This window comes from Antechinus flavipes, chromosome 2, assembly GCF_016432865.1.
Source record: "Antechinus flavipes isolate AdamAnt ecotype Samford, QLD, Australia chromosome 2, AdamAnt_v2, whole genome shotgun sequence".
Classification (NCBI taxonomy): Eukaryota; Metazoa; Chordata; class Mammalia; order Dasyuromorphia; family Dasyuridae; genus Antechinus; species Antechinus flavipes.
The window spans coordinates 45,941,728-45,966,708 of NC_067399.1; the positions used below are offsets into that span (position 1 = coordinate 45,941,728).

Sequence of the window (24,981 nt, forward strand, 5' to 3'; positions counted from 1 at the left end):
GTTTTTGACAACACATCTGAAACTCTATGGAAATGCCATTCCTTCCCCCACCCCCAAACTAGTGACAGATGAAGACTTAGGTACTAAGGAAAACAAATTAAATGCTCATTTGAAAAAAACATTGTCTTCACAGTGAAGACAGTAGTGGCAGAAGGGGAGTAAGAAGCAGCAGAAAGCACACATGATTTGGGTTGGAAAAGAATAAGACACTAAAACTAGATGGTTCTAAAGCATATTTCATATGTTCTTCCACCTCTTTTTCATCCACAGTTATTCTTTCATAGGGAAGCAAGTCTCCAGAGAGACACATTTTCTTTATTGGTTTAAGATGAAAAATTATTGCCACAGATGCAAATTTGGTTAAGAAAGGAAACCATCGACAAATGTGGACTGATCAACAAAGCCATGACATATTTCCCCAAATTTAAGTTATTTTTTTTAGGAGTATTCTAGTAATAAGTAGTGGCATTAAATTAATTAGTAAAAGTCTGAAAATTTTCATTTTGGCTGGGGATATGATAGGCTATTTAAGTCTTAAACCAAATCCTTGAGATAACTGGCAGTTGGAAGTGAGTTCTGTTTGTGTTAATTACAATAAAGAAGTAAGTACCAAGTTCTATTTCCCTCCTTAGATAATTTAGATAAGAACCTGGGAAGTAAGTGGAGGATAAAAGTTGTTCACAGAAAAGCTTTTTTTATACTGTTAAGTAAGAGTATTTTCTGAGACTAATACTTAAAAAGATTGTCCCATTTGTTGGACAACAGTGAGCAAGCCAGACAACACAGCAACCGAGGTCAGTGAGCTAAGTTCTAGAAATAAAGTCTTAGAACCTGGCCAAGACACCTTTGAGCTCCAACTTCTGTTTCCTGGCTATATCCGTCACTATATTCCCACCCTTTCCTACCCCAGTTACAGGCCAAAAGGAAAAAAAAAAGCCTCCAAAACAAACACATCATGGTCCTGACTCACCATCCATGCCATTTGCAGTGGTCATGTATGCCATCTAAGACTCCTTGTTCCTAAAAGGATGAGCTGTTCTGAGCTAAAAGGTGAAAGTAGGATTATTACTAATGTGTTACAATGCCAAGTTATTCAAGCAACCAGGCTATTGGGAAAAGACTTGGTCTAATTACAGGTTTGGTGGCAACTCCCCATATATGGTGGAACCTCAATAAACCCTTTTTACCTAAAAGCATCACTGAGTCATGATTTAAGGATATTTTGAGCAATACAGCAAAGACCTTATGCTTAGCTCCACATATACACACTTCCAAAGAACTGAATATGTGAAGAAATTCAATTGCTAAAAGGGAAACTGGGAATAGCTGGGGAGTGTATATGTATGGAGGGAATAAGAGGAAGAAAGAAGAATGGATGGCCATGCTCATGGACATATTCCTCTATGTCTGAAGCTCTTTAAGAATTATTTCCAAAAAATGTTTATAAAAAATGTAAAACAAAAATTTATAACTCAAAAAAAGAATAAATTTGAGATTTAAAAATTTTAAATTAAAAAATAATGAAAAAGTCATAAAAGAGTCCTTTTTCTAAGCCTTCACACTCACGGGGCTCTTCATGGAGTATTTCCCAATGTGCTATACATTTCCACAAACTCATTCTTTGAGTTCTAGATCTTATAATTGCCCTTACTCATACTCCCCAAACCACTACCTCACCTGGTAGTGAAATCCTTGCCCCTCTGAACAAATCACCTACCAGTCTCCCACATCTCCCTCTACCAGAATATGAGTGGAAAACCTTATAAGATTGAGAGAAGGTGGGGAAAAGGGCAAGAGGGACCCCTTTCAGGATCACACATCTAAAACTGGAAGGACTCAAACAATCTCATTTTTTACAGAAGAGGATTTTTTCTATGAGATTATATGGAAAGTTGTGTGTTTTCTCTCCCTCTCTCCCTCCCGGCTCCTTCTCCCTCTCTCTGTTTCAGCTTCTCTTCTCTACTTCCTTACCACACCAGTTCCTGGCCCTTTAATGGTTATAAATGGAATATGAATGACTGTTATGTGTGTGGCACTATTCTAAGACCATTGAGAAAATATAAAAGGTGTAAGTTATTAAAAATACGAAGCAGTCTTTGTCCAAAGAAACTTACAGTTAGAGGAAAGTGGGTAAAATATGTAAAAATAAAATTTAAATAATACAACAAGCAATATAGAAAAACAGGGCAGAGCGTCAGGGAGGGAGGAAGGAGATCCAAAATGCAAAGCTGACTTCGAAAGACCAGGATGGATTAAGCAGTGAAAGTTAATTCAACCATTTTGTCCATTCCTCCCCAGAGAGTTAGAACAGAACAAAACAAAACAAAATCACTACTTGGACTAACATTACAGAGAAATGCTGTGTGCCACGGAGGGATTTCCTTGAAAGAAGGCTGTACATAGGACACTGAAGCCACAGCTTATGTAAGAGCTTTCACTGGTTCGGAACTGAATCTCAGGCCAAACTGGGGACGGACCAGGACTGCCAAAAAACAGAGCAGAGAAGCAAATGCAAACAGTCAACATCACCCTAGATCTCTGTCTGGACAGGGGCCACATCCTGGCTAAAGAGAATCTTCCAGACCAGCAACTTTTCAGAGCATTGCAAGGAACAGTGCTCTGCCTGCAACTACCTTCCAGGAGTTACGGTCATTAGCATATTTTGCAGAGAGCAGGCAAAAAAGTTTAATTGTCCCTAATTATCCAGATCAAGAAGGCACCCAGATAATGGTTCTCGGATTTCTTGCCTGGTGCCCATGTAATTTCCTTGCCTCTGGCTTCGTTATCTCTCTCCAACTGGAAGGAGACCATGGCTTCTGAGAGTGCTTTCCATAACAGATCCACTGGCCCCCATGAAGGCCGCGGCCTGTGCCATGGGGGCAAGGGAGGAGACCAGGGTCTCTTGTGGGGAGGTATCAGGACACCAATTTTTGCATAGCTTTGGGTGTGTGTGTGGGGGGGCACCCCCATGTACCAAGTGAGGAAGGACTGAAATACAAGTAATGTGTAATCAGAAGCCATCGCAATTACAAATGTAAATGAACAGGCAATTGGCACTGACCTTTGTAGATTGTTAGAGGACTAATTAAGGCAAATCAGGAACTCTATTCCAACAGAAAAACAAGATAGTATACGCCCTAAGAAATGCCCCTGTCCTTGCCACATAAAAGGAAACATGCAAAGAATCAGTCATACGTCACAATGGGGGTTGGGGTGCATTGCTACCTCTAAATTCCTTTCCCCTCACAAAAACAAGGCCTGTCAGGAATTGCACTTTTACAAGTAAAGCCCCAATCACATTAGAACTAGCCCTGTTCTCAGAGATGGACTTCCTCACATGTCACCTTGAGGAGGAGGTTCCCCATAACTCCTAGGTCTAGGTTCCCTATAACCCCTAGGTCTACCAGAGATTCTCAGAAGCACTCTTAAGAAAACTAACTGAAAAATTTAGTGTTCACTCAAAACTCCTCTAGTCTTATGCATTTCTAATAAATAAAGTACTTAAATTTTTTTTTAAATGTAGCAATGCTATGATTTCCATTTAAATTATATAATTGGAAATATGTTGTCCTTTCCCTCTGTAACAATTTTAAGTAACAACTTAAAAATGAGGGGGGTGGGGGAACAAGACCATGGCCCTAGCTTTAGTTTTGCACAGTTTATAGTACAGGATGGAATGGAACTAAGTTCACTTTGGAGCTCAGATGGAATATCTTAGGGTCTTCAGAAAGATGAAAGGCAAAGTATTTTAGAGAAAAAGTTTTAACTGTTACAACCTCCTACATGCTACATAACTGCAAGTTATTATTATAGTCTTCCTTATGCTACTTATAAATTGTTCAAGCCTGTTTTATGCCAGTTCTGAAAGCCAAACACAACACAGTTTAGGAATAAAACTAAAACATAATATTCAGTATTCACTTTAGAATAAATCAAACTAGTACCATTTTCAATGAGGTCTTAATTCCTGATGATCAAACTTCTAGAACCACAGGATGGTTCAGCACAGACCCCATCCTGAATAACAGCGGTGCACTATGTAGCTATGTCTATGTAACAAAGGATAGATTCAAATATCTTGATATTTCTTTCCCTGCTGTTAATCTCTGCAGGTTGTCTATACCTCTGAGGTCTCCTGAAACTCCAAGGGATCAGACCCTTCTCTAAATCAGGTGTACATTTAATTATATACGTATTACAGGTATAAGTTGAGAGTAGCCGTTATCAGTAATTTTAGTGCCCTTGTGCCTGAAAGAGAAAGCAAGTAGTTCAAGAGCAAGAGACTGATAGCAAGAAGAAAAGACTGATGAAGAGTTATGCTGTATTTAACACATATTGGGCTATTTGCCACCTAGGAGAGGGGGTGAGAAAAGGGGAGGAAAAATTGGAACACAAGGTTTTATAAGGGCTAATGATGAATAATTGTCCATACATTGTTTTGAAAAATAAAAAGCTTTAATAAAGGGGGGGAAAGAGTTATGTAAGAGGGACCCACAGATCTGATAGGATAGAACTGGCTGGTTTCACTAGGGAGTTAAGGAGTCTATTAATTGACAAATTGACAAAAAAGGGAAGGTGCTGCTTGATCAAATATAAGGCAAGAAGCACAATCTGGTGGAGACCAAGAGATATGTGCTACTGCTGGCTGACAGTGATGGTCACTATTACCCTTAGAAGAAACAGCCAATCCCTAGCCAGATTAATTAAAGGTTAACATCTAAGCAAAATGAATGGCAACTAGTGTGAAGGATGCAGCACAGATAAATGAAAGTCCAGCTCCAGGTAGGAGTCTGATCACATCACCTCCCTCTCTCTGGATCTCTGACCTCTGGGATGGATAGCTCTACTACTAGCCCTCAGTGGATCTCTGTTCTTATGAATGTGAATACCAGTCCCCAGCAGCAGAGATCACGGTCTATGCACACCTTCTCCCTCTCAGAAATCCTCCACAGGGCAGCCCCCCACATGCTGAGGGCCTAGCTCTGGCTCTCTTGACATTTCATTGATCTCAATGGTGTATACCAGTTGTCTGTCACCCTTCTTCCTCGCTCCAAGAGCAATCAATTTTTTTCCCAATAGCATCTAATTCTAAAGGCATCCTTTGCACTCCTCTTGGGTAACTCTTCATTGGTGATACGGTGTACCCTACCTACATCTACCATGCTCCTTCCAATTTTCCCTTTTGGGTAGGTATTCCTCAATTTTAATTCTTCAATGACTGTGGCATTCCTTAATTTAGAGCCATCAGTTGGAGAATACCAATGTTAGAAAGTTTAGTTTTTGTTTTGTCAAGAAACTTAGGGGTCCTAAAAGCACCAGGCAATTTATTAAAGGTAATTGTTTGCTCTCTTCTCTCTGTTCCTTCAATTCCACGCCCAACTCCTTATTAATCAACAGCATCTGCTCAAGAGATGTGACATGATCAATCAGACCTATAGGTTGTCAATAACTCTGTACATCACAGTCCATGTGACATCAGTCTTCATCTACTTGGTTTCTCATTTTGAAAGGGACAGGAAAAGATCAGACTCTTGAGTAACTATAGATCTCATTTTGGTAACATTGTTAATGTTCTAAATCTTGATGCTTTTATCAACCTGCCATGTACCAAGAGCAGATTCATTCTGTATAGGGCATTATCCTCTTCGATTTGTTTCCAGTGATGAGAGTGGCAATTTACCCATTTTATGTCTCACTTGATTTTATAGTAATCACTGTACAATCCAAAGTGATTTCTGTTGTTATACCTTTCAAAGAATCTTGTATGATTTTGACCCTAAGTTCAGGATACAACTTGTTGTAGCCTTTAAAACTGAATTTTTTTTTTCTGCTTTACCAAATTAAATGATTCTTATCGTCAATGTCCAATAAGATATAAAGCATCCAAAGTTTCATTATGCTATCAGTCAATTGTGCCAAGAATATCATTTGTGCCTTCCCATTCTTTCATACCCTTAATGTATCCATCAATTATTCTCATAAAGTTATTGAAATAATAGAAAAGTAGACACAGCAGTTCAGAGTTATTTATATTTGACATCCATGAAATAGATGCTGTCCCTAACCTGCTTGCCCCTATATCCTTTGTCAGGTGGTTGTGAGAATGTACTTTGTAAAGTGTCAAGCTCACTGCATATTTGCAGTTATTTTATTAAGGACATTACATGAAGTCTGAGTACATTTTAGCCAGCATCACTATGTATTTCTATAGCTTCCCCATTATGCCCCTAGTAAACTCATGATGGAGAAATGTCCTCATCTTGCATTTGTTGCATCTTGCATCTTGCACACTTCCTCAGGACCCTCTGGGCCCTCAGACTAGAAGGTGGAGCCATAAACACCTCCATTAAAAAGAAGGGACAGGGCTGATCTCTCAGGGTACCTGTTACCCTTGTTCCCTTATGGCTTCCTTTTCTATGTTGTCTTCTCTCCTTAAATTGGAAAATCCTTGAGAGCAAGAACTGCCTTTCTTTCTAGTATCTGTATCCCTAAGGACTGTCAGGCACATAGTAGGTACTTAACAAATATTTAGTGACTGATTGACCGCTTCACACATTTTCACTACCATCAAGGGTCTCCTCCCAAAGGTAGGAACTTAGAAACTGTTTGTTGAATATCAACAGCCCTACAGAGGCAGTACTCAAAACCACTACGAAGTTGTTGCTGTTTTAAAGACAAACCATTTTTCTTTTTTTGCTGATTTCTTCAGCCTCTGATGCCTGTCAAACACATGTATTTACATGGACTTAAATTTCATTCCTGCTGAAGGTTTTGATATGCAATTAATTATAGTACTGCAATTTCAGTGATGACAACAAATATTTTAGAAGAATAGAGGTCCCAGAAAGGAAGAACTAGTATTAGGGATGTTTGCTAGAGTTTATCAAGGGAATTCCTGTTACTTAAAGTAGGCAGATAACTCAGAATTCCATGTGAGGAAAATGAAGTGATTTTATCAAAATAAAAAGAGTTAATGAGAAAAGGATGCACTCTTATGAGCAAGTCAGTGCATCCATAGGCTTTAATAATTCATTTGATAGCTTTATTAGCTTACAATTGCACTAAGACTTTAAGAATACTTTTTATGGTACTTCCTTCATCATCACCCAGTGCAAACATTACTATCGTTACTTTACAAAAGAGGAAACTGAGTGTCAAGTGGTTGACCTGACCATAGACAAATGGATAGATGGTGTCAGTCTAAATCAAATCCAAGTCTTTTGACTAACCATATTTCTTTATTACACCAGGTTACTTGTCCTAAAAGGCATCTGAAAACAACAAGCTTCTTCCACCTTAATCCGTTAGCAAGAGGAAAGAACATTGATATCTATCTCATTGATACTAAAAACAATCCAATTCTAAGCCTCATAGATATGGCTGAAGAGTAGTAGCCAGAAGCCCTGAGCACTTTTTTTTGTTTGTTTTTGGACATTTCCAAAGTGTGGGGAAAACAGGATTTAATTATTAAAAATAGAATGTCCAGATGAGGGAGGCGATTACCATTACCACCTCTTCCTCTGTTCCTATGAAATTACATTTGGAATATTCTGCTAAGTTCCAAGGAGCACATTTTAGAAGAGTATTTTGGCAAACTAGAGTGAATCTAGGGAAGAGCTCCCAGAAGAGTGATAGGATTAGAAACTATGCTATGGGAGACCTGGCTGGAAGGTATAGCTTCAAAAAAAGGAAAGTTGGGGGGAGAGAAAGGGGTGAGGGAAGAATATGATGGTTGTCTTTCAAATATCTAAAAGATTATCACCCAGAAGAATTAGATTTGTATGATGTGGCTCCTAGAAAGTAGATTTTGGCTCCAGGGAAAGAGAATTTGCCAAAAATGACAGTTATTTGAAAACAGAATGGGATGCCTCAGGGAGAAAGGAGTGAACTCCTTCAAGCAAGCCAGATGAAAATATGCCAGTGATGCTGCTGGGTCCTTCTTTCCTATAATGGGATCTATAACTTGGGGAGGGGTTAAAGTAAGCACATGAAGATTCTATTATCTCTCTCTGGGTCTCAATTTTCTCATCTGAAAATGATGGAGTTAGACTAGTCGCCCAAGTGCCATCTCTCTCTAAAATTCTGTGGTTCTACAAAATAGATGATAAAGACTTTAAATAACCCATTTGTGTCTCAGAAACAGGGGTCAACCAAAAATTGCATGAAAAAAATCAATACAGAGAATGACTACTGTTTTTGTCTGAGATGCTTGCTCTAAAACTGAGGAAGATGCAATTTGAAAAAAAAAAACTAGATTGGGTTTATAAAGTTTGCGATGAAATTCTAAAATTCGATCAATCTTTATCTCTTTTTTCCCTTGTAAGAAGTTTTCTCTCAACAAGTTTTTCAGTAGATGATCTCTAGATAACCAGAAAGAGTTCTGAGAATGACTGATGTTCCTGAAGTGATTTCTAAAATGATGCTATCACTGCTAAACTCTGTTTTCTTCTTGCTATCTATTGATTTGTTGTTTATTTATTTTACTAAGGAGGAGTGCTTTGAAATTTCTGAAGACAAAAGTCAATACAAATTTTGAAAAACATAGAGAGGTGGTCAGATCAAAAGGAATAAAGAATAACACCATTCTATGAAGCATTCAGTGGGACAAACCTAGGAAGCAATGGAAGGAAGAAAGACAACTCCAAAACAGGCCCCCAAAACATGACGTTTCAAAACAGTGAGCCACTTGGTTCATTCTATGTATGATATTTCATTTAGGACACAATTATTATAAAGAGAGTTCTTATAAAAATAAAAGGATTAATTGATGATCTATAGGAGGGATCTTTAACCTCCTTTGATATATATAATTGGATTCCTTTTGGCAGTCTGGTGAAGTCCATGGACCTCTTCTCCCAGAATAATGTTTTTAAATAATTGGAGGAAATGCTAAATTTCAGTTATGTGTTAGCAAAAATAAGGATGTAGCTTTTCCCCCCATTCAAGTTCATAGACATTTTAAAATCTATCTATAAACCTAAGGAGTCTATAGATCTATGGTTAAAAACCATTGGCTGGAGAATCCAAATTACAAGGGAAGGTAAAAGGAAAAGGGGGTAGATTCTAAAGCAAGCAAGAAGTAGAGGATGTCCTATAATATGGTACGTGCCTGGAATCTTTGCTTTCAGGGGAGTTGAGGTTGCTGGATCCCTTGAGCTTGGGAGTTCCAAACTGCGGAAGGGCTTAGCTGATGGAGTTTGCACACTAACTACTGATACTGATAAATTGGGCCTCTAGGAAAATGGGCCCTATTTGGAAATGAGTAGGTAGGTCAAGGCTTTTGTGCCAGTCAGAAGTGGGATCAGATTCAAGAGGTGGCTGCTGCATGCTAGAGTCTGGGTGAGAGAGGAAAATCCAGTCTCAAATCAAAAAGAATGAGAGGAAGAAATTTAAAATATCAAGAAAATCTACCTGGTAGACAGGAAGGGAAAGAGAATCATTAAAAGTAAAATATCAAGAAGTAACATAATCAAACCAAATAAAAAGTAAACCGATATATTATATGAGGAAGCCTTTTAATGGTAAGATATTGCTGTTATACTTTAAAAGGAACTGCTCAAAGGCCCAGAGCCAGGGCGTTTCTTGCCGGAAAATGCTTAGCATACTGCCATACACATGTGACTACTTAGGTATTAATTAATGGTGATGGAGATCAAGCAGAAACTCTAATGGCCGAGGTATTTAGAATTATCCAAGATAATGGATCTTTGAAAACCCTTGAGGAGACAACATAGCAAAAACCTAAAGGTTAGGCCAAAATTGGTACTGTGATTTAACAGATCCTCCAAAGATACAGCAGCAAGTTTTCTTAAAAAGTCGTATTTTTAAAAGATATGAAGAAGTAATAGTTTGACTTTCTACTGTATTGTCGAGAAATTTAGCTGTTCCATCAAAGGTGGGGGGAAATTCTCTCATCACTCTAATAACTTAGACAACTATTAATACTTGAAGGAAATTCTGAGATGAGAGAGAAATCCCAGAGTTTTACACATCTACCTTTTCTCCCAAAGGTGCCTTGAAAAATATGCATACTCCATACACATCACTGCATGTGCCCAAGGGCTTTAATAGCCCAACATTAAGATTCTCAAGCTAACTTCTTTATCTGTCAGTCCTGAATTGGAGATTCCTTATGATCATAAGTGAGTTTCATTCCCTTTATCAAAACCATGATTAAAAAAAATACTTTAAGAAAAAAAAAGATTCCAAGGATTCTCATAAGCCAATTCCTCTACGTATTTGTGTTTTTTTTTCCCTAATTGTAGAAAAAAAGCAATCCCTTCCAAGTTGTAGGCTAGACTTTTACACCACAAAGAGCCTCTCTTTTTTTAAGTTTAATGTTGCATGCAGCAACATTTGTTTTAAGCTAATTTTGGCAATAATTTGAAGCCACATTCTGTATTTATTTGAGGAACTGACAGAACTCAAAACAAAATTCATCTGCTCAGAACTGGCCTAATTGGTTGGTCAGTAAGTTTTTAATTTCCTGACACATTATCTTTTATAAAGACTTAATTCTGCACATGTGCCCAGAGTTCTTAATTAAAGCAGAAGCCGATTCCTACAAATCAACCAATCAATACCTCTCTCGAAACATATTTGTAATCTTTATGGTTTCACATACTGTTCGGTTATAAATATCTGTTCTTTACCCACAATACCCTGTAAATTAGATCAAACCAGACCCAAGCAGGCATGACCACAGTCCCTCCGGAGGCCCCAAGCTGGCTCCCTCTACAGCCTCGGACTCCCCCAAAGCCTCCGCCCTGAGCACGGAGGCGCAAGCTCACCTGGGTCGGTGGCTGGGCACTTGCGGATGGTGAATATCTGCCCCAAGTCCTCCTCTTCCTCGGGAAGGCCCTTCTGGAGCCTCTGCAGCTTGCGCAGGCTCTCGCTGCGCTGATGTTTCATGGAGCGCACGTGCTGGATGAGGTTAAGCTTGGCCTTGGTGGAGTAGTTACACAGGACACAGTGATAGTAGCAGCTCTCTCCCTCGATGCCGGCCTCATGCTGCTGAAGGTGCTGTGAACGACAGTCGGGGACGCCCAGTGAGAGGCCTGCCAACCGTACCCCTTTCCTCCCCCAGCAGCTCCCCCTCTCCGGACCCGTGATTCCTAGGCCCTTGGCAACTCAACTTCTGGGTCTGCCCGAAGCCCTCGGCAGGCGCCTCTTCTCTGGCCCCCAGTTACCCCTAAATGCTGCTCCATGCATCCAGTTCAGCGCAGTGCAAGGATTGTCTCTGCCTCAGAGGCCGTAAGCCCCTCGATTAAAATCTCTTCCACAAGAACCATATCCTGATAGTAGAAACCCTGAACTGGAGACTCCCTCCCCCAGGGACAAAAGGAAGAAAGATTTTTCCTAAATAACTTACTGATGTGACTCTCAGATTGTGAGATCCTGGAGGGAAATGGGCTATTTTTGTCTTTCTTCACGGGCACCCAGTAGGTACTTAGTAAAAGCTTATCTCTCTATTCGCTCAAACTCAATGCTTCCCCCAGTGGAAGAGACGTCCAGAGTCTGGGTACAAGGACACCAAATCTCCTACCAGGGAGGGAGGCTGGCCCAGTCTAGGGAGTCCCAGCAAGAACGGGACGGAGTGCAGCTTCCAGGGATGTGGAGGAAGGCCTGGCCCAAAAGTCAGACAGCCTGCTTTCTGATCCTGCTCTCTTCCCCACAATATCCAACATCCTTTTGGAAGAAGAAATACAACTTTTTAAAGGTGTCAAGAATTTTGTTTTTTTTCCCCATTTTTCTTAAGTTCTGTAACTTTTTTTTTTCTGGCTGAGGCAATTGAGTTTAAGTGACTTGCCCAGGGTCACACAACTAGGAAGTATTAAATGTCTAAGGCCAGATTTGAACTGAGAGCACCAGCCCTGAAGTCAGGAGGACTTATCTCTATAGTTCTACAGTAACTCAACTAACAGGGAGTGTAATCTTATGGCATTAAAGTAAGCGTATATTTAAAAAAGAGTACTTTGAAGCATCCCTCCCTTGCACACTGTAGCTGAGGCAGCCTGCCCCCCCTTGGTCTTTGCTCCCTACAAAGGATCCTGTGGAATCTTTGCTTCCTCTGGGGCATGGTTTGTTAAAACAAAACTTTGAACAGGTCGTCCTTTTTGATGAGCCCCTAAGGTACTTCTAGGCCTATATCAGAGGCCCTATAGTCAGAGGAAGATCAATTAAAAAAAAAAAAAAAGTAAACTTATGAGTGAAGATAACTCATAATTCCTATGTGATGACACTGCTCCTGAAATTCATGTGTTCATACACATGTCCTCAATTCACTGAAAAGGTGTGAAAAATATGGAGACATGTTTGCACATTGTTTGGAGCAGTAATATGAATGCCCTGGGTAATCCATGTAAAAAATCATTATGGGCCGAGTTCTAAAGCCCTCAGTCTGTATTCATACACACAAGTGAAATTATTCCAGAGAAAATCTCGCTCTGGAATACAGACTTCAGGTAAGGGCTAATGCAGTTTTCATGCGCACCCAACAGGAAAATTCCCTCTTTCCAAATGGGTGGATTAACACACTCCCATGTGGTACCTTAGGGAAAAAAAAAATCCCTTCAGGAACAACCATTCTAGAACAGTGTGACAATTAGAAAGAGGCTGCAAAGAGGGAGTAGAGTAATGCTTGGTGTTATAAGTACTATAGCTTGGGATAAAATGATCTTAGTAAATTTCCATTAAGTATTCACTTCCTAACTGCCTTCTCTCCCTTTCTCCCCCCCCCCCCCCCAATCAGAGGTGTGTTTGGAAGATTAGAAGGAAAATAAGGAAAACTGCTATGGGAATGTATTCTAAGATAGAGGTAGCAAACATACCACTGTAGTTCAGGATCCTCCCAGAGAGGCTCAAATTCAATTAAAATGTAACTGAGAAATATTTAACAAAATAACTATATAATCAAACACAGATAATGCTAATGTGTGGTTTTCTAGGTCAACATGCAGCTGCAAGGATCCTTATGTATGTTTGACACCAGTGTTGTAAGGGATCCTGAGTACTGAAACTGGAGAAGCAGTGGCGGATAAAAAAGAAAAAGGGAAAGTCATCACAGAAGGCTGGGCTGTCCTCCACTCCTGGAAGGCTCTTCTTCTTCCCCTTCATCTCCCCCTCTTGGCTTCCCTTGATTTTCAGGTAAAACCTCCCCTTCTACAAGAAACCTTTCCCAGTTCTCCTTGAGCTCCTTCATGTCATCATTCCCCCTGACATTCCCCAGCAGGTCTGATGAAAGCCAAAAGTTCAAGCTATTTATGCAAACAAGCGCTTGGAGTGGAACTGGAGAGAACAAAGACATAGGATGACTAAGTCTTAGGTTTCAAAGATATGAGAATTATATTTAATAAAGCTACAACTAAAACCGAATGAATTAAAAACAACAAAAAGAGACTCATGGAATCCAAGGCAAGAATTTCATTTAAGGGATTTTGGTGACATCATAAGCCATGAAATTGGAGCCATTATCATTCCCTCCAAGCCTCTAAGCCACCTCCTCCCCATAGCCTCTATCTTCCCCCTCCACTGTCACTCATCAAATCCCTCAATATATGATTTCCTTGTAATAAAGTGATACTTTTTTTTTCCAACAAAATTCTATTATGGGTCTGTGATGTCTACTCCAAAGTAGCTTGGATTTCCACCCACCACAAAAATTCAGGAGTAACAAATGGGGCTAAAAAGATTCAAATGGGATTGCCAAAATGTCTGTCATGCAATCCTGAAACTATAGATTTCTGGATTAATTCTAAATCAGGACAATTGTCTGGTCCTGCAAAACCTTCCTTTAAAAACTCAACAGGAAAGATGCTACCAATCCTCTCTGCCTTCTTGTGTCACTATTCTCTTGGGACCATAGAATATTGCCTATTATTTAGATTCATTTGCAAGGAAAATGATTATAGAAAATCAACTACTAAAAGAGAAAAAAGAGAAAAACAAGACAGTGATTTGCATAAGTTTGCAAAAAAAGTAACTGAGGATTGGTGGGCTAGTGCAATCTCAAGGTATTCAATGAAAAATTCAGACTAGATAGTTTCTAGTTTGCTAAGGAATATATACCTCAAAATGGTTTTGAATCATCTTGCCTCTTATATCGTTTCTCTAGTTATTAGTCTAGTTTATTGGAAAAATCTCTGGGGTGTGAAATCAAAGGATCTGTCTATGAAGTCTATCTCCACCATTCATTATCTCTGTGATCCCGATCAAGCTTTCTTTGCATCAGTTTCCTCATGAAGGAGTTGGATTGATGACCTCTAAAATCCCTACCAACACAATCTATGAATCCATATATCTGTATCTTCCTGAGGCCAGCTGAATGTTCTGAAATAGCCACATTTACTATATAGTGTCACAAAACTTCAACATCTAGACAACATAGGAAACACAAAGACCAATAATTGATCCAACTTCTGGAATATAAGACTGCAATCATCATATTTTACTATTTCTTTAAATTCCCTAGAACAGAGTTGTCTGCCTTATTGGGGCTTCAAAAGTCCACAAAGCTCCTTATTGCTGCTTGAACCAGACCCAAACTGATTAATAAAATAAATATACAATAAAACATAAATGTTAATTTGTGGTTTTCTCAATCAATATGTGTCTGCAGGGATCTATTTCTATATGAGTTCAAGACCACTGTCCATCTCCTACAATATTGTCTGTCCAGTCCTCCCAGTTTTTGGAGACTGAGGTACTCCTGGTCTCACATAGGTCTTGTCAGCCACCAGCATGGTCCTATCAGCAGAACTCTAAGCTATGCTCTGGACTAATAAGAAGCAGGAGGGGGCTAGAGAGGCGCCTCTGATCCCAATGGGGTAAGTCAGCCAACGACACTTCTAACCCTCAGAAGGGAGTAGGAGATGTTTTCATTTGCAGTAAGAGAGAGAGAATAATTTGTTCCTGACCCAGCTAATTAGAATACCCTCAATTGGGATCACAATGTATTTAATTAAATTCACTGTAATATATGAAGAATCCACCAAGGCACAAATCCCAATGGTACACTCAATAAAGGAGCTGCTTTCTTTCAGAGTTCCTTCCCTTTCACAAGTCAGAAAATTTTTCTTCCCTCCCCTCATCATCAGCTTGAATTTCTTTACCTTTTCTTTTAAAATCTGGGATTCCCCTCCAATCCCATGGGGAAAGTACGATGTTCAATTCAATTTTAATTCAACAAATATTTATTAAGTATCTAAAGTGCGCCAGACCCTGGGGATACAAAAAGAAATACAATATGGACCCTACTCTAGAGGAGGTAATTATCTAGCTCCTGGACAGCCATTCCTCAGGTAGGTTACAGTGAGCTTCTTTTTCAAGTATGGGTAAGACAAGTTGGCCCCCCTTTTAACTCGAAATTCTATGGTGGGGGGAAACCACAGATGCAAACAACTAGAATGCAAGGAGGTCTGGGAAAGGGGCCAGAGACATTTATGAAGCAAGATGTTCTCTTTCCCCTGGTTTAGGAGAGAAGATGTAGATGGAAAGTCTTCAGAATGGAGTCACAGAGAAGGGGCGGAGTGTTAAATGAAAGGGCAGTACTTCAATGATTTGGGGCTGGAGAGAGGAGAGTTTCAGGCATAGATTTGTATGGGCAGGCTGCAAAGGGAAGTGGACAGCAGCCCACCGGCCAAGACTGTAGAAAGAGAAGCCTGAAGATGGATGGATGTAATAAGAAAGGTCTAGAAAGGCAGGTTTCAAGAATAATCTGAGCACGTGGCACTTATGAGCAAAATGAATGTTGAAGAACAGGGTGCGAGCAGGAAAAAGAACAGGGATTCTGGGTACTGGACCAAATGATCCAAAGCACTGTCCTGACCCTCTGGGGGAATTATGGACCCCAAAGTGATCGAGCCCCAAAAAGCCATTGTCAGAAACATGGTTAAAGGACCATGGTTCTGTGAGGGGGATCCTGACTGTGGCTCATAATTAACTATCTGAACACAGCACGTGAGGATGGCAAGTATCTTAGCTCCTAGCTGAAGAGCCCACTCAGGGCCCTGGTGCAGATAGCCAGACTCCCCTTCAGGCATAATGCCTCATGCCAAGATCTACTTCAATTTGAATTCGTTGCTTAAAGAGCTACAGGAAAATGATGAGACTCCAAGTGCATCTTTTAATCAGATTCTGTGGCAATCAAGTTTCCAAAAGTTCAAAGCAAACTTAAGGAAGACTGTGTTTCATTAGCAACCTTTTACTCAGAACTCAGACCGACAGAATCCAAGCCCCATCTTCAATGAATGGATCTACAAGTTACTTCCAAACCAAAGGACCAAAACAAAAATGAATTTTCACCCTTGTTCTATTGGGGGGGGGGGCAGCTGAAAGGATTTCAACAGCTAAGGATGTGCATCTTAATCTAAGCAAAGGGGCAAGTGCTCACTGGAGAGGGGGAAGGAAAGAAATCTGTAAAGTCCTCAACAGAAGGCAGCATCTTCGCTTGCCTTCTGGGGAAAGACAAGGATTCTAAGAGACGCAGAGGAGGAGGAAACACAGCTTGTACAAAGACTACTGCAATGGGGGACGGCTGGCTTGGGGAAGGCTAAAAAGCTAGTTTGGCCAGAATGTGTATCAAGCATGGGAAAGTCAGGTGGCATGGTATATAGAGCACTGGGCTTAGAATCAGGAGGACTCATCTCTATGAGTTCAAATCTATTTACTACCTGGAGGAACCCTGGGCAGGCCACTTAACCCTTTCTGCCTCAGTTTCCTCATCTGTAAAATGAGCTGGAGAAGGAAATGGCAAAACACTCCAAGGTTTCTACCAAGGAAACCCCAAATGGGGTCACAAAGTATTGGGTACAACTGAACAACAACAAAAATATAAAGCATGAAGGAGAATGGAGTAATATAAATCTGGGGAGGTGAATTAAAGTCTGGGCAAGATACAGTTTTAAATGCCAAGTTGATGGGTTTGCCTAAAAGCAATAGGGATCCACCGAAAACTCTTTAGCAGGGGAGTGACATGGTCAAACCTGGGCTTAGGAAAATTATTTTAATTGCTCTGTAAAAGATGGATTGAAGAGGCTAGATCCTGGAAACAAGGAGACCAGTAGGGAAACTACCATAATAAGTCCAGAAGAGAAGTGATGAGGGCCTGAAGCAAGCTTCACAATGGCAGCATGAATGGAGAGAAGATCTGATATACATTAGAGCTACTAATTAGATGTAGAGGAGAGTAAAAGTGAGGCTATAAATGTTGATGACTAGAGGGAAGGAAGACTCCATCCTTTAGCACAAACAGAAGAAAATTTTTTAGGAATTAATATTATTATTAGGAATATTTTTAGGAAGAGGGATAAATTTAGGAAGGAAAGATAAATACACAATACAGGAAGAATTATCTAGCTGGAAATTGTCACTGTGGGACTGAAATTCAGCAGAGATATTACAACTGAATATATGTTCCTAATTCTTGGTACCTTGGAACCTGAATGAGGCACGCTGGGAGATAAGGACCCTGTCCTGAAGATCAAATAGTACTGGTCTCTAGCCAATGATCAAATGGATTACCTTGTCTCTAGTGAACACAGTGGAATTCTACCATTCTTCATTCCTGTTAAAGCTACTCATGTTTTAAATGTGCTTAATTCTCTTAGTCCAGCTGGAATCTTGCAATCCTATGTTTATGATCTGGAAATGACTGCTACCCCAACTTCACCTCTGTGATTTCCCTCTGGATTTATTTCAGGGAAAGATGCTAGACAAAGGAAAATTGCCTTTTCCCTCCTCCCTCTTATTTTTGGGATAGGAAACACCTTAATTAGCAAGAAAAGTTAAAAAAACAACAACAAAAAAAGGGAATTAAAAATTGAACACACAATATTTTCTGCAGACCCCTTCCCCTTTTAACATGTATCCTTCCACACCCTAACAAAACAACTATTTTTTAAACCCCCATACAAAAGGGTTCTTGTTAGAAAATAATTCATATTGGAAATTAAAAAAATATATATGTTCTTGTTACTTGTTTCCCAAGAAAACTAACCAACTTCTGTCAAGAGAATATTGATTTCTATAAATCTGGAGGGGCCAAGTATCCCTTCTCCCCCTAACAATAGGAAACTTCTAACATGTGGTTCTTCATGCATGGAATGCAAAATATCGATCAGGTTTAGTGAAAGCTTTACTTTAAAGCAGAAATGGACAAATACATTCTGATAAAAATCATAATATTCACAAGTGAAGCTTCCTTGGGGAATAGGACCAGCTACTGTATATGCACCCACACACAGAGCTGAGTACACACTCTCCTTCTTACACAAATCAACTCTCCTGCAAAAGTAAATGAAAACCACTGGGCACTTTGAACAGGGAAGAAGCTGGTTCAGAAGTCTCCCTACAGAGTTAATCTGTTATCTCCAGGGGACAACCAAACACCTCCTGCTGAGCAGTGGGGAAACACCTCAGCAGGGCTTTTTCTTTTGGGTTAGAGCTGCAGTGAAAACATAATGCCATCAGGAGACAGCCCATGGAAGAGTACCTGTCAAAGAAGTCACTGAATGGCCACCGAGGAGCAGGATTAAGGAACACTGGAGTTTTCATGTATTGGAAAGAGATCCAATGAAAACTCTAGACTCTAGATTGGAGAAGAAATCTAGTCCATCACCTGTCAGCACAGGAAAACTACTCAGTGCAACAATATACTTGGCCAAGAAATAAGATTCCTATTTTCTTTGATGAAAATATTAAAACAAAACAAAAAAACTCCCTGATTTGTAAGGTTGTTGGGAAGAAGCTGAGGAAGGTTAGCTTGATCTATTATTAAACTATTTTAATTCAGTTTCCTTAAAGTATGCTATTAAAAACCAGTGCAAAAATTATCATTGAAAAACAAGATGTATTTTAACAAGCTCATCTCATTTATGTAAAAGTCCTTTAACATAAGAGCCTGAAACAAAAGTTGAAGGAAACACACACACACACACACACACACACACACACACACACACTTAATTAGTTTGAAATTTTAATGCTTTGAGACTAGATTCTCTTCACTTAGGAATGAAGGCCTAAAATTCTGTAAACCTAACAGTTTCAAGCTTTTTACCAAGTTGTGTCAAATAGTGTTGAAACTACTCCAATATGGGGATCTGCTGACTTTGAATCACTAAGGTTTTGTAACAGAATAAATAGAAAATTAAACAATTCTCCCATAAGTAAGCCCTCTCTGATATTTGAAATTTAAAAAATTAATATTAACCATAGATTTTCATCTACTCATACCCATATATGAATCAATATAAAAAGTGTTAAAGAATACTGGTCATGAAATAAAGATCACAATAAAAACTTAAAACTTATTATTTTAACAGAGAAAACAACTGATCACTAATGGAGAAAAGGGTCATTTTCAAACAGATAGCTAGACCTATTGCCCAGGGCTGTTGTGATGATAACATGATATCATATTTGCAAAATTTTGCTAACCTTAAAAAACTATATAAATACCAGTTGCTGTTTTGATTGTTAGACAGAACAAACTGTTAGAGCAAAGCTCAACATCAGTACCAAATGGAAATAGACAACTGAGCAGATATTGGTACAAATTACCACCATTTCCAAGAAGTTTAACTCAGGTAAAGCAACGCCTAGGAAAAGATATGTGATCAGCAGGTCACAACAGCAGCTTAACATATAAACTCACTGATAAAATCTCAAAGATGAGTATAATGCGAGATCAAATGTAGAATTAACAGATTGTGGCTCTGATAGAATCAAGACTACTAAATTTAAGCTCAACCTCTTATAAGTGCTAGTTTATATATAAGCCCAAGCAAGTTGCTTAAATTTTTCCTAAGATTATAAATTGCAGAATAGTTTCTGATTTGCTTTGTTAGAACAATTAAGTTTTTTCACTGGAAATTCCCTATACTGATGAAATCACAAGTTCAAATACTTTGCATCCACACAAATCACCTCATAAAAGAACAAGGAGCAAATAAGACTTTTAAACATTTTGAAGTTGTTCTGTCATCTTCTTAACATTTTGTAAGTTCCTTAAAAAGATAAAAAACTAACACTATCTCCCTTGGAGTCTTAGCTTAATACTAGGAGCAAGACAGATATTCTGTGAATGCTTGTAGAACTGAATCTGCACTTTTCCTAATCTAATATCACAAGTTTAGATCATCTAAAACAAAAATGCTTGGTCAAAATCTTCACAAACTGAGACCAGATATAATGCCATTTCAGAGAATCAGTACTTAGAATAAAAGGAGAAATAAATAGCGGCATATACAAAGTAAAAATATCTATTATGTTATTATTATATGAAGGAGTCAGAACTATTAGTGACTAAAAATTTTGGAAGGTGATTCCTAAGCATTTAAAAGTAAAGCCTATATTTTATTTCTCTATTTTATTCTAATCCCACTTCCCATTCAACTATCGGATTCCAAAGAAATGAAGACATTAAGCGATGAATCTCTGTCCCCAAAGGGATGGGATCTTCACTTTTTGAAGAATCATTTTCTATTGCTTCCCCCTCATTCTCTCTGGTATAAGGATGAGAAATATTTTTGGATATTTTTATGTGTAGAATCCTCTCAATGAGAAAAATGTCAGCAGTAAATTTTTAAAGGATAATCCAAACAAAATTACAATTCCTCTATCTGAAACGTTTAAGAAAAATAGATTTCACTGAAATAACTTTATCCCAGTAGATGGCCAAGGATATGAGCAAATAGTTCTTAAAAGAATTTTAAACTAATAACTACATGAAAAGCTGTTCCAAATCACTAATAATAAAAACATAAAATAAAACAACTTTGAGATTTCACTTCACTTCATTTGCAAATAAGCAGAAGATGATAAAAGGTGGAAATGGTATATAAAAGAGGGAAGGAAGACACTAATTACTCTTGGGAGAAATAATCAGAATTATGCAAAAGTGACTAAATGTTGATACTATCTGACTGAGGGATTTTGCTATTGGGCACACATATATCTCAAGGAGAGCAATGATGATGATGATGATGATGATGATGATGACGACGACAAGATCCTCCTAGCAGAAGTTTTTGTAATAACAAAAAACTGGAAAAAAAGCAGATGTCTATCAATTAGGGAATAAATAAACTCTGCTACATTAATATAATAGAAATTTCTGTGCCATTAGAAATAATATGAAGGATATGAGAAACATAAAGATGATTATATAAACCACTGCAAAGTGAAGTGAAGTAAGCAGAAAAAATAAAAATATGCACAATAATTACAACAAAGTAAAAGAAAATGACAAACAGCTGAAAAAGAATGTTGTGAAATGGGTCAAGCTTGGTCAACAAAAAAGAGATAGAAGGAAGCATCTCAGAAGTGGACTTGGCATCATAGGCATGAAATACTACAGAGGATGTGTTAGATTAACTGAAAAAAAATTTTTTTTAATCTTTGTTATAAGGCTGAGGGAGGGAAGGGACTGCAGGAAGAAAACACACTCATAATTTATTGGTAGAGCTGTGAACTCTGCAGAGCCAACCATTCTGGAAAAATAAAATGTTCTTCGAAAGATGAAGAAAAAGGGGCTGAAATATTATGACCTAGAGTTTCTAGTAGACATGTATATATTAATATTTATGTAAAGCACAAATGTAAAGATACACACACACATAAAAATATATGTGTGTGTTTGTATGAAAGTACTTTTTGTGGTAGCAAAAGTCCAGAAACAAAGTGTTTACCCATCAAGTGAGTACATGAACATAAAGGTATATTTCTATACAATAAGAAATAATGAACATGAGAAACCCAGAGAAACATGGGAGGACTCATGTGAACAATGCAGTAGTCAGAATGAGGAAGACAACATACAAAATGGCTACAACAATGGGCACAAAAAAGGAAGACCAATCTAAGCACTTCTTGATAATATTTCCTCCTTTCATTAGGAAGATGGAGGGCAATGGGTCTAGAACGTAACATATCTTGTCAGACATGCTCAAAATGGAGCTGGTTTTGCTTAACCTTTTTTTTTTGTTTTTTTTTTTTTGGCCTTGGTTACAAAGGAAGATTCATTAGGTAAATGTGAGAAGGATATTAGAAATATGTTAAAACAAAAAGAAAATCTAAAATAAAAAAAAAAAAAACATTTTATTGATGGCTTTTATTATTTCATCAACCTCCAACCTGCACTTTTCTGGCACTTTATAATGTGATAAACTATTATGTTCCTTTTTGAGTTAATATCATGTAAAATGCCTTGCAATAAAACTAGGCACTTACCAATTCTTCCAAAGAAGAATTAAAGAACAACCAGACTATGGGGAATTTACATATGCAGGCAACCTTTCCTTTAGAACTCTCACCTCCTCCACCAAAAACCTCAACTGACCTTTCAATAAGAAATCATCAAGGGCGGGGGAGATAAGGGAAAGACTTAGATGGGAAGATATTTGGATCCTGGTCTGGGCAATCTCCAAAACTCAGCCTCCTGCTTATCTGAAAAGTGGAGATAAAAAAATTTCCTAGATATTTCAGATAAAGACTAAAGAGAGGGTCTTGCACTGAGGAAGCAAGTGAGACTTTTGCTGACTTCACTAATGAAAGTGCTGAGAGCCTTTTTTAAAGGCTCATTTTGCCTTTTTAAACTTTTAAGATTCTTATAGGCCAATGTCCTTCTTACCTTACTGGTTAGCATTCTTCTCAGTTCTGAAAATTACACTTGGTTTTTACTTCCTTGTGTATCCTAGAACAATGCAAGGTTCTGGAGGGCAGGAATAATAATTGTTGTTGTTGGTGGTGGTAGTAGTTAGTAGTAGTTAGTAGGAATAGGAGTAGTAGTAGTAGTAGTAGTAGTAGTAAATTATTGTTAGTATCAGACTCTAAAGAGACCCCATTTGGGGTTTTCTTGGCAGAGATACTGAAGGGGTTAGCCATTTCTTTCTCCAGCTCATTTTACAGATGAGGAAACTGAGGCAGCCAGAGTGAAGTGATTTGCCCAGAGTTGCACAATTAGTACATGTCTGAGGTCACATTTGAACTTGGGTACTCCTGATTCTAGACCCAGTGCTATGTTCACTATGCCATATGTAGGATTCTAAAGGTTTCCAAAGCTTTTTAAAAATATCATCTCATTTGAAACTCACGACACTGGGAAGTAGATGCTGTTCTTGTCCCCATTTGACAGATGGGGAAACTAAGGCTGGACAGGCTAAATGATTTGCCTGCAGTCACACAGCTGTAAAGTATCTGAGATTGGATTTAAACTCAACTTTTACTGTCTCGGGTCCTAGCACTTTATCTACTGCACCAGCCAGCTGTACTCCCTTGTCCTTGTCTAGACTCACATAGTAAGCAGGCATGTAATTTAAAACTAAAAATCCATTCTATCCAACTTTTGAACATTTGTTTATTTCCGAGGTGTTGAAAAATTGTTATTTGAATCTGTTTACTCTTTCATTTGTATAGCCTTTGGAGAAAAAAATAAACCTAAAGCAAATCATAATTAATTTTTCCTTCTTTAATAAGCTTGTAAAACACTTAGGGCTGCTCCTTAATGAAGGAAGCTACAAAGATAGACTGTGATCATTCTCATTAAGCCCATCAATCGCTCCCAGCAGCTTGTGGCTTAGATTCCAGAGGGGACAACAGAACAGAGAGCAAGGTCTATACTCAACAACAGATGTCACTTCATTCAAAGGAAGGTACTGAACGGGACAAGTGGGTGGGTCCTAACTACAGTGAAGCATCTGATGGAAGGCCTATGACCCCGTTGCATGCCAATTAAAATCCGCAACATTCTGACTTTTATCATGTTTTTACTGTATAACAATCATCCTCCGAGAGCTCTTGAAGGAAATCCTTTCATATCAAGCTGCCCCTCTGCTCTAATGCTGTTTACCTGGCTGTACACTTTTAAGGGACTGAAACTATAATCTGCGGAGCTGATAATGTGGTTCTAGGCCAAACAGCTTCAAAGGAGGACAATCCCGGGGTCACTGAAATGCAGAACTGGAAGGATTTCAGAGTTCATCCTGTCCACCCCATCCTTTCACAGGAAGCCCCTCGATGACATCTGTGACAGGTGGGTCATCCAGCTTTGCTTCAATATCTGCCATCATGGACAGCACCCTACCCCAGAGGCCTCTCATTTTCCTTTTGGACAGCTCTAGATGTTCAGAGATTTTCCTTATATCCAGTCAAATTCTGTACCTCTCTACAACTTGCACCAAGAGTTTTTCTACTCTCACAGAGCAAGCAGAACCAGGTGAAATTCCCTTTGTAAACAATAATCCTTAGAATACTTGAAGGCCACTACTATTCCCTGACCCCTTTTCTCCCCCAATCTTTTTTTTTTTTCCTATAGGCTAACCCCTGAAATTCGACTTTCAGCTCTCTCACCATCCTGGTTGCCCCCGTCCAAGCAGGCTCTTGCTTGCCAATTTCCTCTCTAAAATCTGGCCCCCAGGATGGTGCACTGTACCCCAGCTGCAGTCTGATTAGCGTGCTCTAGTCTCCTTTGTCGGGATACTACACTTCTATGAATACAGTCTAAGACCCAATTAGTTGCTTGTGGGTTTAGATTTTTTTAGGCTATCATAGCTCACTGTTGAGTCATAATGAGTAAATTATTTAATAAATGTTACATAGTAACCAATATAGAGTTTTTTTTTTTTTAAGTCTAATGTTATTGTCTGGGACAATGGTCTCCAAACTTTGATTGAACACCCCCATCATTAAAAAAAAATTAAGCACACTTTCAATGTGTCTTTTACTTATTAATAAGTTATATACATATACTACTCTATTAATAACTATGTCTATTATAAAACTTATACAAAAAAGATGAGACAAATATGAAAAACAATGACTGTTTCAAGAGTCAACAGGGAGCCACTACAATTTGCAGAGTAGAGGAGATAAGATCCAATTTATACTTTAGGAAACTCAACTGAAAGCTAATATGCAAGATGGATGGAAGAGGAGGGATTTTTGAGTCAGACAGATTAATTGGAAAAGTTAATGCCTTCCCTC

General features: G+C 38.7%; 1 protein-coding gene across 1 annotated transcript in view; it reads right to left on the minus strand.

Annotated features, from left to right (window-relative positions):
• ZFHX3 (zinc finger homeobox 3) overlaps positions 1-24,981 on the minus strand; it is a 199,509-nt gene that overhangs the window by 116,565 nt on the left and 57,963 nt on the right. The window contains 1 exon segment of the mRNA XM_051974700.1: positions 10,791-11,022. Within this exon segment, the coding sequence (XP_051830660.1) occupies positions 10,791-11,022 (232 nt within the window).